Below are 15,249 nucleotides of genomic sequence, written 5' to 3' on the forward strand. Positions count from 1 at the left end.
TTTCGGGAGTGTGTCAGCACCAGATGGGGCCAGGGAAATGGCTAAACAGGTTTAGACATACGATCCTGGGTTCGATCCCTGGAACCCATGTTATGATAGAAGGGGAGAAGAGACTACCTGAAGCTGTTCTTTGACCTTAACATGCTCACTGTGGCGCACATGCCTTTCCCCACAATCATGCACACATCTGCACATACACACCTACATACATCCACACACACAATAATAATGAAGTATTTTTTTTTTAAGGACTGTTTGTTGGCAGGTGGGTATGTGTGCATGTGGGGAGCATAATGTCCACCCTGTTTCCTTAAGGCTAAGCCTCAATGGCCTGGTGGTCACCACCTAAGTGAGGCTGGCTGGCTAGCAAGCCCCAGAGATCCTCTTGCATCTCCCCAGCACTGGGGTTCCAAGCCTGCACCATCTTTCCCAGCTTTTACAGGAGCGGGTCCTAGGAACTGAACTCAGCTCACCTCACTTGTGCGATAAGTTATTTACCAACTGAGCTATCTCCCTGGGCTCAGCTGCCAGCTTTTAAACCAGGAACCATCTGCATCTAGAATCTAAACTTGTCACAGCACGATGGTGCTGCCATCTGAGGGCTTACTCCACATAAGACCTCCCAACGGTGAGGTTTATTATGAGGCTTGCAAAAGGAAGGCACAGCTTTCAGGGGAGGATTCACCCCAAACACACACACACACCTTTCTTCTCACTCTGTTCCTTCTGGTAGCCCAGGGGGGTAAATGATTCTTCTTCTTCTTCTTCTTCTTCTTCTTCTTCTTCTTCTTCTTCTTCTTCTTCTTCTTCTTCTTCTTCCTCTTCTTCTTCTTCTTCTAAGTTTTTAGTTTTTCAAGACAGGGTTGCTGTGTGTAGCAGCTCTGGACCCTGGAGCTTTTTTTTTTGTAGAGCAGGCTGCCTGGAACTCACAAACAATCGCTTGCTTCTGCCTCCCAAATGCTGGGATTAAAGGCATGCACCACCACCCAGTCTACTAAGGTCTCAGATGAGAAGAAATCCCAGAGCAGGTGGGGCATTTGCTCAAGAGTCACTGAGTGAGTTAACATAAAGCCTGACGCAGATTCCTGACTGCTAATCTCCAGAGTCAAGTGATTCTGGAACGAGCATCTCACCAACCCCACTACCCTCAAATTCCCCCAAGCACTTAGCTTATAGACCCGGACCGACAGAGGCCCAGGAGAAAATCTGCTCTGGCCAAGGTGAAGACAAGAGCAGTGGTGTGGAGAACGGTATGGGGCTGTGAAGTACAGGGATCACAGCACCCAGAAGTGTAGTCAGAGCACAAATCCACGGCCCTGGAACGGCAGTGCTAAACCCATCCCAGTCCATGGTGTGCACATTTGGCTGTTCTCCAGTACCCAGTCTCAAATTCTCTCCCTGGAGCACAGGACCGGAGTCCAGGAGCCAGCCAGCTTATAAGGCAGAATGGCTGCGAGAGCCCCAGAGTCTGAAAGAGAGAAGTGCTGCAAAACAATGCAGATCCATCAAGCATATATGCAAGGGTTATTTATTGTACATCATTGAGCAGCTGTCTCTGTAATTCAATTCACCAGGCATTAGTACCTAAGAGTTTAAGGACCCATTAAGGGAATTTGACAGATTCGTGTACATCTCAGACTTAGTCCTAAATTGGAAACACATCACAAAATTGACCTGTTTTGCATGGGATGATATCACCTGTTCATAACAGACAATGCATCTCAATTATTTATACCCCAACAGTGACCCAGACGAGGAATGGGTTTGGGTGGAGGAAGCAGAGGGCAGGACAGAGAACCTTCACTAGTTTTTAGCTTACACTCCTGGATGGTCTGGATGTTTAACTCTAAAACTGAATCAGTTACAGAATGACAATTTCCAATAAGGATTGTCTTAAGAATTAAAAAAAAAATTGCCAGGTGTGATGGCCCACGCCTTTAATCCCAGTGCTCAGGGAGACAGAGGCAGGTTGACGACTGTGAGTTTGAGACCAGCCTGGTCTACAAAGCGGGTCCAGGACAGCCAAGGCAACACAAAGAAACCCTGTCTCAAAAACACAAAAAACAAAACAAAAAACCAAATACCTCACCAACAATGGATGGGGACCCACATACAGGATTAGTCAGAGGCATCCCAGCCCAGGACTGGCTAAACTTTTCCATAAATGGTCATCAGACTCTTGGTTAGTTGTGAAGATGCATCAGCACAAGCAAGATGTGGTACCATTTACAGGATGGGTTTTTAGTGTGAGGCAGGCTGGCGTGTAAGGACACCTGACACCCTCCGTGCAGGTGGTCCGCAGCTGGTGATGCTATTTGAACGAGGCTCTGGACACGTCAGGAGGCCTGGCTGGAGGAAGAAGACCTCTAGGGGCAAGTTCTTAGGACTTCTGTCTCCACCACCAAGAATGTTCTGCCTTACTGTGGACTCCAGATCGACCTCGCCAGCAGTGAAGTGCTGATCCCTCTACAGCCCGGAGCTAAGGCAAACCTTGAATTGTTTACTTCAAGCATTTAGTACAAGTTGGCCAACCAACATAAATGGCCTACTGTGTCTTTGATAAGATCCACAGCCACTGATTAACCCAATTCCCAAGGTGGTTAGGGCCCAAACAAAATTATAAAGCATTATATTACGTAGCTAGGTTCCTCTTGCCAGGAGTATTTCCAAAAGAGTACATAAGAAACTGGAGACTTATGGCTACCTCTGGAAATGGTGTCTCTCATTGAGAGAGACTTGTTTGTTTGTTTGTTAACATTTAGACTTATTTTTACTACAATAGGGTGTTGTTTCTTTAATGATAAACAGATCTATAGAGTACTCTGGAGAAAAGAGGCCCTCCCAACATCTAGCGCATCTCAACTTATGGATAGTGACTCCTTTGGGGGTAAGGGATGTCAAACGACCCTTTCACAGGGGCCACTTAAGGCCACTGGAAAAACAGCTGTTTCCATTATGATTTATAATGATAGCAAATTACAGTTACGAAGTAGCAACAAAATAATTTCATGGTTGGAGGTTCACCACAACATGAAGTGCTGTATTAAAGGCTCACAGCATTAGGAAGCTTGAGAGCCACTGGTCTGGATGCTCCGCTGCCTCCTTTCAGCCTGAAGAGTCTGCCTTACATAAATCCTATCCATTTCCTCCAAGTACAGGAGCACCTTACCAGGAGAGAGGAGTGGTTGCCATGGAGACCCTCCATGGAAATAGGAGGCTTGGGGGCGGGGGTGGCTTGGGAAGCTATTTGGGTTTGAACACGGCTGTCTCTGCCTCTGCTCCAGAGACCCAATGCTGCCAACTTGCAAGCCTCCAGCTCTTAAATCAGCCTGGCCACAACCTTGGTTTCTTAGCATGTGGAGGGAGGAGAGGGCTGGGAAAACAGCGCATGTGGACCCCACCAGATGGAAGCATGCAAAACAGAAACACATGGGCAGCTTGGTGAGCTTCCACATCAGCCTGACTGCTGGGATGATTTACAAGAGGCCAAGCCAAGTGTGTTCCCACTGCTCCAGATCCAGAAGGGACGAAGGAAGAGGCCTGGAGAGGCAGGTCACACCTGCTTGTTCCCTTTCCTCCTTCCTGGGAAGGCCGGCCAGCCGTTGTTTACTTGCTGGCCACAGGTGGCAGTGGCTGAGCCTATAAACACCACCGAGAAGCCAGTTGGCTGGAGAAGGCCACTTGAGCAGAGGATATGAGGCCACTGTTAATCAGCTCCCAGCCAAAACCGATTTCCTGCCCAATTCCCTCAGGCAGCTCCACCACACAACCTTTCAGGGCTCGGAACCAGCTCATAAACAGAGTCAAGACCTGCACTCAGAAGGGCCCTCCATTATATTCGAGGCAGCAGTGAGCCAGCTAAGTCTTAAAGAGAACAAACCTTGCAGGCTTGTAAAGTGCTGCAGAACTAACTAATACTTAAACCTCTATCACTGGTGACGCTGTTAAGATGAGGATACAAAAATAACGATGCTTGTTATCCCCCACCAATGTAGGACATGGGTACACAGCAGACACCCAGGTTAATAAATGAGAGAAACAGCCACTGATTCCAAAAAAGGGAGAGAAACCACCTCATGAGAGCCAGTAGTGAACCCATATTCCTGAGTCTCCCTTTGATGATGATGAAAAGGTAGTTTACTCTTAGCAGTGATGATAGTCTTGTCCCCCGCATATAATTGACTACTGCCAACCAGAACTTTTGCTGCTGTTATTTCTAGAGTCAGTCACTACCTTGAGTTCAGGCGCCGTGCTGTACGGGTGCTTAAAACCAAGGCAATTTGTGCAGGTAAGAGCCCACATTTTTCAGATAAGTAAGAAAAGAAATAGCATGAGGCTAGAGGGCTGGCTCAGCTTTTAGGACCTCTTGCTCTTGCAGAGGACCCTGGTTTGGTTCTCAGCATTCACATGATGGCTCACAATCATCTTGTAACTATAAGATCTGATGCCTACTCCCACCTCCCACCAGGCACGTGCTGTTCTTCGTTCGAACCCAGGTAGTTCTGGTTTACAGATTGAAGGGTCATCCTTTTACCAAGAATCATCTGGTTAGAAAGTTCCAGTTGATTTTCTGTCTTGAAAGTTATCCTCTCCTTACTCCCCCACATCTTTCTCTTTTCCCTAACTTTCCATTTCCTGCTACACAACCCGAAAGCCCTTCAACCATAGAGTGAAGATGTGGGAGGAAGGCTGAAACTCAGCTTGGAGTCTCCTGGCATGTCACTTGTTTTCTGTCTCTCATTGTTTTTGCTTTTAGGATCTCACAGACCCTGGAGGAACTGGTCCCTCCTGGTTACCCAACTCCTAGAGATGGCAAATATTTTGCCAACTACTGTGCCTTTCAGTATAAGCCAACCAATAGCCCAGGATCCAGCCACCAACTATCTTGACTTCCCCAATTCCCAGACCACTGTCGCCTAGTCATGGTGATGGATACAAGAGAACTTAGTGGGCCCTGTCTTTCAGCGTCTACTGAAGCTATTCATACTAGCTACCCCCTCAGCCTGCTCTTCAAACTCATCCACTTCCTCCCTGCACTAGGCTGCATGCCCTGCTCATCTTCAGCTCTCTTCACACAGTGTGCTTTCTCACACTGCCCCTCATGGATTAGCACACTTTTTTTTTAACTGTGACTCGTAGCCTGCCAGTCACATCTACCATACCTATATCATTGATAACCCTGTTAAGATGAGTATACAAAAATAATGATGCTTGTTACCTGTCACATGGCTCTTTATTGAAGCCAACCTGTCAGCCATAGTTGCCTTTTGATTTGTTAGCCTTATCGTTCCTAAATAATATAATTCATATCTTGTTTGTTTGTTTGTTTTTGAGACAGGACTTCTCTTTGTGTAGTCCTTGCTGTTCTAGAACTCTATCTGCAGACCAGGCCTTGAACTCAGCGATTAGCTGCTTCTGCTTTCCAAGTGCTGGGATTAAAGGCATGCATCGCCATAACGCCGAAACAACTCATGTTTTAACAAGTCAAATTTGTCAAGAAAGGTAAACTCAAACCCAGTGTATGTGTGGATTATCTGGGCTTTCCCCGGTACCTTACAAGCTCCCCCATCAGAGTATAGATATGTATGTGGCCAGTGGCCTCCTTTCTAAGGCCCTTGCTTTAGGTTAGCCATCCTCATCTTCCAGGGGAGGGTACCAGTCATCCCCAGCGGCTTCAGGGTCTCTTACCTAATTCCCCTGCAGGTGCTCAGCGTGACGCTGGATTCTTCTGCTTTCCTCACAGTCCCATGGTAAAAGCAGTGATCCTAGAGAAGAGAAAGGAAGCACTTGTGTTGAATGGCACTGATAAACATGACAACGTTAATGTCTCATTGAGTGACGGGTGACCGATGAGTTCCTTACCAACCCTGACTTTGCAGCATCTTGCAACCTGCAAAATGCCTCCAAGCTACCATTCAGTTTGGCTCTTACAGTAACCCAAGACATAGCGCAGGACAGACGTCACCAGTCCTACTGAACAGATGAAGATGATGATGCTCTTTGCCAAAGATCTTCCTGCTAGGTTGGAGAACCCAGGAATTTCAGATCCCACATGGCAGCCTCAGGAAAGAGCCAGTCTTTCACTGAAGTCATCTCTGTAACTCCCAGGAATGGGTTGAATAATGTTCTCCTAAAAGTCTTATGTTCACCCGGGAGCTCAGAATATAACTTCATTTGTAAATAGGGTTTTGATCATGTCGTTAAATTAAGACACAGTCACATGGATTGGAGTAGGTCATAAATCTAATGCCCCATATACTTCTCCTGGATGAAAGGACATGAAAGATGTAAGGGGAGAAGCCACCTGAAGACAGAGGCAAAGACTGGAGGGATGTAACACAAGCCAGGGAGAACTAAAGAACTAGAAAAGGAAGGGAGGACTCCCCCCTGGAGGTCTCACAGAGTGGACTGCCCTTCAGACAACTTGGTTTTGGACTTTTGGCCTCCAAAATGGAGACTCGATTTCTCTTGTTTAACCTCCAACTTCATGGGGCTTTGGTAGGGTACCCTTGAGATATAAAAATAAACCCGGCTCAAGATGCTCTTCCTCCCCTGAGTCCCTCCACACCTGGACCCTCCTTCCTGGGTACCTAGCTCCATGAAGCCTGATGCTATTCCCTACTCATAGTGCCTTACAAGCATCCCAGCTAGAACCCTCCATCGTTATAAACATCACCAAGTATACCATATGCTGGCCCTGGGCGAGGCTTCAGAAACGCAATGAGAAAATGGACACACAGCTCCATTCCCTAGGGCTTACAGTCTTGTGAAAGCTAGCCATTAATAATTAGGAAGCTGCGGTGGTTTGAATGAGATATGTTCCCCCCAACCCCAGGCTCAAGTATTTGAACACTTGGTGGTCCTCGGTGATGCTACTTAGGTTAGCAGGACAGCCTTGATGGCAGAAGCATGTCACTGGAGGGCAGGATTTGAGATTTTATAGCCTCGCCCACCTCTAGATTGCAGCTGAGATGTGATCTCCTAGCCTCTTGCTCTGGCCGCCTCTCCCACCAATTATGGACTATCCCTCTGGAACTTTAAACCCAAATACACTCTCCCTTCTGTAAGTTGCTTCGAGTCATGGTGTTTTATCCCAATAACAACAAGCAATCAGTGCAGAAGTCAAACGTGCATAGCTGCAAATAAAAGTTTGCGGCACCAGAGAAGCGTTACATCACTAGGCAAATCATAGCAATTAGGAAACAAACTGTGCTTCTGAGAATGCCTATGTGCCAAGCCTGTCGCCCTCCCCAAAACAGAAGGTTAGCAACAAGGATAAAACGTTCCTCCTAAAGAGGTCAGAATTGATGTGTTGGCCAGAACAGAGAGCAGGTAAAACTGAGACTAAAGTCAGCTTGTTTCTTTATTTTCTTTCTTTCTTTCTTTCTTTCTTTCTTTCTTTCTTTCTTTCTTTCTTTCTTTCTTTCTTTCTTTTCCTCTCTCTCTCTCTTTCTTTCCTTTTTTTGTTCTTTGAAACAGGGTTTCTCTGTGTAATAGCCCTGGTTGTTCCAGACGAGGATGTAGACCAGGCTAGCCTCAGACTCACAGAGATCTAACTGCCTCTGCCTCCCAAGTGCTGGGATCAAAGGTGTGTGCCACTTCGCCCAGCCCTGATGTCAGTTTCTTAAAAGGGCTTCCCCAACAGCCTGAGATGAAGTCGTATCATAAACACTCAGGCTTTTCCTGCATGACAGATAGTCTAACGGTCTCACTTCCAGACTGCACTGTTTGCACTTGTTCCCTTGTGTGTGGCGGGGGGGGGGGTCCAAACAGCAAACCCATGTATTTGAGCACCCACTTCCCTCCTATCTCTAGTCCTGAGTACAGCCTGATAATTAAATGAAAGCATTTTGGCACAGCCAGGCCAACCCTAAACCTGGGCTCCCAAATACACCAGCAGTGTAAATGACTTCCCTGGCTTTCCACATCTTGAGCCTCCAACCTCAGAGTGGCCACAAATCCTGTGTACAAAGGAACTAGCTAGACTGCTCCCTAGCCCAGAGCGATAGACAGCAAACATTAGTGGACCTGTTTTCATTCAATTCTTTCACTAAAGATAAAACATGGCCTCAGGGGACCCAAAAGCCCACCAAAAGGGTTGACCCAAATCCGCAACCTTTACTGTTTCTATTCTGTAACCTATTCATCTGAGCCTTACAGCCATATCAGGAAGCAAAAGCCAAGACCACACTCAACCTGGGCTCTTTCCCTGGATCACAGGTGCCCTTTCATCTACCAATTATCCACTGGCCAGAAGCACCAGTCATCCACCCACTCACACTGACACAGCAGCAGCAGCCTCCTCTTGGCATCAAAGTCTCCTGGACTTTAAACTAGTCAGATTCTGACCTTCATGTGAGCAAAAAAGGTCGTCCCCTAGCTCCTAGGAAGATAGGTGAAGTTACACAGTTCAGCTTCTAGTTAAGGGCCCCACTGCTTTCATCCTGTCACATGGCTTCTCCATCTGTCCATGGGCCAGGGGAACTAGAGGCAGCTCATCAACAATCAAGTTCTGAAACCTGGTCCTTAGAACTCAACAGTGAGGCCACAGACCCAATGCCCAGAGCACAGACAATGAGATGGGCCAGTTCCTTCTCCTGCTTGGGAGAAGGAACCAGACCTTCATAAGGAAAGCAGGGCTCATAGACAGTGGAATCACCGAGAGTTGAGCATTCAGAGATGTAGGTCAAACACTGTTTCAAAATGCTGGTTCCTTCACAAGCAGTGAGAAGTTAAATCCAGCACTAGCTAGGAAGAACCTTACACCTCTTCGGCTCTCTGGTTGATGGCTGCAGTGTGCACACCCCTGTGCTCTCTGCAATGGCATGTTCTGCAACTGTCACATGCTCCATAATTTACAGAGGGCATTAGCACATGTGACCAAAGTGCCTGCCATTTAATCTTAGTAGCTAACAGTCAGTAGGCTCTTACTTTCTTGGACAACAATTGCTAATTTTTACTTTAGTCCTAACTACAGTGTCATGAGCCAGATAATACACCCACGAATTTTAAAGGGGAAACTTAAGCTTAGCTTAAAGGATCTCAGCTTTTGGGATAAGATTGGATGTAAAGAGCCTTAGTGACATGGTGAAGCCAAGACTCAAATCCCAGCAATTTGGCCCTGTACCCCATCCTCTACCATTCCCAGCCAAGGCAGAATTGCCACTTGACTGAATTCTCTTCTACCCTCTAGCAACCAAAGGGACCAGCTCTAGTCTGAGCCTTGCCATTTAAGTATAGCCAAGTTGCTTTTCCCATTCTCAATCTCCTCATCTGTAAAATATGGGGTTAGAAATGGTATTTATAAGTTCCCATAAAAATCAGTGACTCGTCTTACCCTCACACAGCACTGAGTCAGTAATCAGCACATCTAATTTTTGAGATTAAAAAAAAAAATAACAACACAAAAGAACTCACTATGGTCCAAAGGGTTGATTAAGGCCATACAGCTAGTGAGAGCCAAGACCACAGCCCTGGCTTCACGCCCCAAACCCTCTAAGTCTTGCTGTTGGAACACATTCCCAGGCCTATTTCCCCAGTAACCTGACCTAGATTAGGGCTGTAACCTACAGGCCCAGCTAGTGCGTCTTGATAAGATTCCCAGAATGCCTGCTAAGTTTGAAGGCAGAGTACAGTCCTCAGCATTCAGCCCAACAGCAACTAAAGTTTATTCCATTCCCTTGATTTCTTATTTTCCAAATGAGAAGGCTGACTGGGAGCCCCCTGGGCCTGGGCGGGGACTTCGCAAGAATCCAGTAGTGGTAGATGGAAGAAAACAATGATCTTGGCCCATGGTTCAGTAAGGATGTGCTTCAGCCAGTAAGCCCTTCAGGAAGGAGGGGGATTCAGGGGACCAGGGAACATCCCCCTTTCTCTGAAAGACCCTTAACACATGTCTGCTTGGTGCACAGCTCAGAGCACAAAGAACAAGTCAGGATCAGCCATGAAGTCATTGCATTCCGCAGCTCCCGGGCTGAGGGGGCCACCCCAGGGGGCTTTCACCGCAGGAAGCATGAGCTCAGAGCACACTTGTGCACTGAGACCCATTCTTGAGTTGTGGGTATGGCAGTGGGAGGGGCTGAATATAGAGGGTGTTTTCTGTGAAACTGTAACGGCCATGGGCTTTCTCCACATGGCACTTAACCAACCCTTGCCCGTTCCTATTCCTGGAAGCAGAGAACAGAAGCCTGAAGAAGGGAAAAAGCTCAGAGCAAGGGGCTTTGAGGAGATGTAGGTCATAGCTGGACAGTTTCCCCAACCCAGCTCAGTCTGACCCTTGCTGTCATTGGCCGCGCTTCCAACTTCTTTCCCACCAAGGAAAGTCTTGGGAAGAAGTCCCACTGACGTTCATACTCAACAATCCAACAGAGCATCCCCCCCTCCAGCTCCCCCAGTCCACCCGGCCTCTCTGCTGTAGACCTCTTAAGAACAGTGGTTCTCATCTTCCCTACTGCTGAGACCCCCAACCATAAAATTATTTTTGTTGCTACTTCATAACTGTCATTTTGCTACTGTTGTGAATTGTATTGTAAACATTTCTGGAGACGGAGGTTTGCCAAAGGAGTTGCGACCCGCAGGTTGAGAACCATTGCCTAAGATGAATCCAAACGTAAATGACTTTCCCCATTCCGGGGAGCCTAATAAACTAAGCTAGCTTGCTAGTAACTGACAGTGGCTATTTTGTTAGACATTTGTACAAAGGCAGAGATAGTTAAAGAATGGGTTACAGGGAGATCTAGGTCCATAGATACAGTTAGAGGAATCCTGAGCAGAGAAACCTCTCCGGGTTCTCCTCCATCTCATACATCAGATCTCTTGGCTTAGAAGCCTTGGTCTGGTCCAGGCTTTCTCCGTGGAGGCATTTCTGTCTATACTGTGGCTGGATAAGTCTATTGTGAGGCTCTGTGCTATGTATTATGGGGTACTTTGCAGCATCCCCTGTGCCCAGGAGATGCTAGCAGCATTCAACAAGCAGTGCTGCCTCCAAACACTTCCAAGAGTGCCCCGCAGATGAAGAATCACTCCTCCTGCCTGAGATGCACCGCTCTGAGAATTCTAACAGAAATCATCATGGGAAGAGCCAACAAATTATGCAACAGGTAGGGTTTACTGCCTTAAACGTCCACAGGTAGGGCAGGGTGAGATAAATGAAGACATAAAACTATTTTCAGAATGCTGACTCTTTGATGATGTGCAAAACTTTCCTACTAAAAACAACTCTGAAGGGAAAATGTCCAATAATAAGACAAGAACCAGATTTTAAAAAGCCCGATGGAGCCGGGCATGGTGGTGTATATCTTTAATCCCAGAATTCAGGAGGCAGGGGAAGGGAGATCTCTGAGTTCGAGGCTAGCCTGGTCTACAGAATGAGTTCCAGAACAGCCAGGGAAAAAACAAAACAAACAAAAACAACAACCAAACCCAGTAACATTTAAAAGAGGTATAATGTTAATATAAATTTGTGTATGCACAGCGATTAAAATTCTGAAAAACCTTACATTTGAAAAAAAAAAAAAAGATTAATCGGCATCTAATTGGGTAAGATGACAGGATGATGAGTAAATTATTTCTTTTACATATTTTTTAATATATGGGTAGTTAACATAGGCCTAATAACAGGTGTGCTTCATAATGATTTGCACAGATTTTAAACAAGACAATTACCCTCAAACATTCCTCATCTGTTGGCTTCACCATTTTTGCCAGCAAAGGACAGAGGACATCTATGAGACAGACAGGTTGCTTCTGTTTGGGCCCTCCGTCTTCAGTCAAGAGAAGCAAGCTCTTCAGAGAAGGGGCTGCCTCAACCATGTATTAATTTCCACCCAGCCAGGGCAGCAGCTGATGGACATGGACTCACCTCAGATTTCAGCGTGGTGGTTCGGGGGTTGCCACTTGCAGTATAGCAGGTTTCCGTGTAGGCTGGAGCAAAAAGGTGCCTGAAAGAAAAATATAAGAGCAGACGTTTGTACATGATTGATATATTCCATCTTCCAGGTGATGGTGCCCAGTGGCTCTAACTGACCCAGGAAAGGCCACCCCGACTAGAAGAAACTGGTGGCCATTCACGGACAAAGGAACAAAGAGAAAACCAGGAGGAAATTGGTCTCTGATCACTCCAACCAGATGGGGTTGATGATACGAAATCAGTTATCTTGATTTGTTTTCCTGGGGCCTGAGAAAATGTACAGACACACACATTCACAATATCCCAGGCTCTACTATGAGAATCAACTGATCCCTCCAACACTGTATATGCCAACTTCATGGCATGGGCCCCTCAATTTTTCTATAGGAGAATAACCTCTGATAAAGGCTTTTGGTAATGTTGTCAATCAAGGGATCCCACCTGGCCCTGGCCTATGCTTTAGGCAAAGCCAATGGAGTGACAAGGCAAGGATCTGAGCAGATAACAGGAATATTCATTGTTTGTGGAGCCGCTGATGGCACTGCTCATCCTTTCTATGGCTCAGATCTCCCAAGACCTGCCCAGTTTTGTCACCATTCCAACAAATTCCCTCTTTCTTCTCCACATGTAGAGATTGTTTTCTCTCTTGTCACACACCCTTTGAAGCTGAGCTTAAGGAGCCCTCACCAAAGGCTAGGAGATACAGAACAAGGTTCCTAGCATTTCTCTACAAGTGAAAAATAAAAGCGCCAAATAGATGTTTCAACTAACAGAACTGATCCCCAGAAAGGCGAGGTCAGGGAGCAAAGTTATTTCTGATTTTTAATGGGACAAAACATCAGAAATTCAAGTCTGACAGAAAGAAATGCACGTTTATATGTAAGTGTGGAAACTCGAAAGAGGGATTAGTCACCGGGCATTTCAGAAATATATGTAATTCTCCAAGTCCATTTTAATGTAATTCTCCAAGTCCATTTTAATGAAAAACTAAGCAATGTACCCAGAGCACGTGTATTAAAAACAACTGGCAAGAGCCCGTTGTCAATGGTGATTATCTCAGGGGAGAGCAGATGTTCAGAAGGCAACTTACATATTGCTGCAATTAAAAAAACTTATCAAATAAATACTCATTTTGAAAACAGGAAACCTAATTCAAAACTGCTCCAAAGTCTGGGCTGGAGTGTTCCCACCCCAGGACGCAGCCAGGCAGCAGATGCCTCAGGAATTAACATTCAGTCTTGAGGAGAAGCAGAAAAACCCAAGAGGGATGTGTAAACCCAGAAAAACACAAACTCCAGCTGGCCCGGAGGATCGCTCAGCCACATGGAAACTGGCTCAGCTGCGAACTTGTAGAATATGTCTTCCAAACCCATTTCCCCCGAGCGTCCAGAGATTCAGAGAGGAGTCATTCATAAGTCTGAAGGAATTCAACAGGAAATCTCATGAGGGCACAGGCCCCAAAGCTATGCCTGCTTGAGTCTTCCACCACTTACAAGTTTACTGAACAGAAGATATAGTTAACTGTAGATGGAATTAATGAGTAGTTCATACCAGGGTCTTGGGGTATGGTCTGGGAACTGAAAGACGGAGGCTTTTATTTCAGCTCACTGCTGCTGTCTCTAGCACCAATAACTGGTTATACTCCCTCTTTTCAATTTCCTCTTCCCATGCGTAAGGACCATATATCTCCTGAATCAAACAATATAATAATACAGATAGCAAGCTGAACACCAATTATGGTAGAGTGGAGCCGGGCAGGAATGAATGATTACCAGCCCAGTGTGATGGAGCATGCCTTTGATCCCAGCACTCGGGAGACAGAGGCAGGTGGATCTCTGTAAGTTCAACTCCAGCCTGTTCTACAAAGAGGGATGTAACAGGCTCTACAGCCAGGGCTGTTACACAAGGAAACCCTGTCTTGAAAAAAAACAAACAAAACAAAAAAAAAAAAAAACCAGAAAAACAACAAAAAAAATTAATGGTTATCACCATTGCTTTTATTTTGAGGTTACAGGCACAGATGTATGACAACACGCCCAGTTTTATAGGGAGCTAAGGTCTGAGCCCGGGGCTTCGTGAGCACTGGGCAGTATTCTTAGCAACTGAGCCACATCCCCAGTTTCTCACTATTGCTTTTAACAAGGTTTATGATGGAAGAACCCAGGAAAAATGAATGGATTTTTACCCGTTGCTCTCTCTCACTCTCCTCAGCTGTCAATACACTCCATATATCACTTAAGAGAGAAGATGAAAAGCAATTAGCTCATCCCTATGCTCTATTTCCTGGGTCATTTTTGCAGACTATATAATGGATGGCTGGTTGAGAGTTCAGCATGTCATGGTGTGCCCTGGGTGCCAGTGAAGAGAGGTAAATTTTCCCACAGAAAATGCCCTTGAGGTAAATACACTCTAAGCTTATTCAGGGAGGATGGGGAGCAGGGGTCACTTATCCAGCATCAACATTAAGATGAATCGAAGAAAGTGATCCAGACCGAGCCTTTGAGGTACTCCATACTTAGAGGCTCTCAAGCATACACGCTCAGAAAATAGCCTTTCTGCACATTATTTGGAGCTAGCCCCCATCAGCACAGGACTCTGGGAGCCCTAGCAGTTTAAGGACCTTAAAAAAAAAAATCAAACCGATTTCTCACTGCATATTCCCTTGAAAACAGGGACTACCGTTGTCTTTAAAAGCTCCTCCTAGCTTCCTAAAGGCAATACACATTTATCCTGAGTAAGTGGGTGAGTGAATTAATGAATTAACGAACTAACGAATAAACCTCTTACTTAGTATTAGAACCTAGCAGGTAGCCATTCAACAAGAGGAACTTCCAGAGATTGGGAGCTCCTGAAGCTCCCCACTCCAGTTCTCACCACATGTCCTCTGTAGGTAAAGTTCTCACCCTGAATTAAAAATGACCTCTCTGCCTCCAGCACCCACTGGCTTCACTCTGTCCATACAATCTGAATTTAAGCCGGGCTGTGGTGAGGCAGCCTTTAATCCCAGCCCTCAGGAGGCAAAGGCAGAGGCAGGCACATGTCTGTGAATTCAAGGTCAGCCTGGTCTACATGGTGAGTTCCAGAATGCAGTGCTGTTAACACAGAGAAACTTTGTCTCAAAAAACCAGGAGAAGAAGGAGGATGAGAAGGAGGAAAAAGAGGAAGAAAGAAAGAAAGAAAGAAAGAAAGAAAGAAAGAAAGAAAGAAAGAAAGAAAGGAAGGAAGGAAGGAAGGAAGGAAGGAAGGAAGGAAGGAAGGAAGGAAGGAAGGAAGGAAGGAAGGAAGGAAGGAAGGAAGAAAGAAAGAAAGAAAGAAAGAAAGAAAGAAAGAAAGAAAGAAAG

General features: G+C 46.0%; 1 protein-coding gene across 1 annotated transcript in view; it reads right to left on the reverse strand.

Annotated features, from left to right (window-relative positions):
* Adam19 (ADAM metallopeptidase domain 19) overlaps nucleotides 1-15,249 on the reverse strand; it is an 87,944-nt gene that overhangs the window by 39,568 nt on the left and 33,127 nt on the right. Inside the window, exons 4-5 of the mRNA XM_055610710.1 lie at nucleotides 11,861-11,939; nucleotides 5,689-5,765 (exon numbers count right to left, since the gene is read on the reverse strand). Coding sequence (XP_055466685.1) covers nucleotides 5,689-5,765; nucleotides 11,861-11,939 — 156 coding nt within the window. The remainder of the gene's footprint in view (nucleotides 1-5,688; nucleotides 5,766-11,860; nucleotides 11,940-15,249) is intronic.

Source organism: Psammomys obesus, unplaced genomic scaffold (genome assembly GCF_907164565.1).
Source record: "Psammomys obesus unplaced genomic scaffold, mPsaObe1.curated_primary_1811, whole genome shotgun sequence".
In the NCBI taxonomy this organism is placed as follows: Eukaryota; Metazoa; Chordata; class Mammalia; order Rodentia; family Muridae; genus Psammomys; species Psammomys obesus.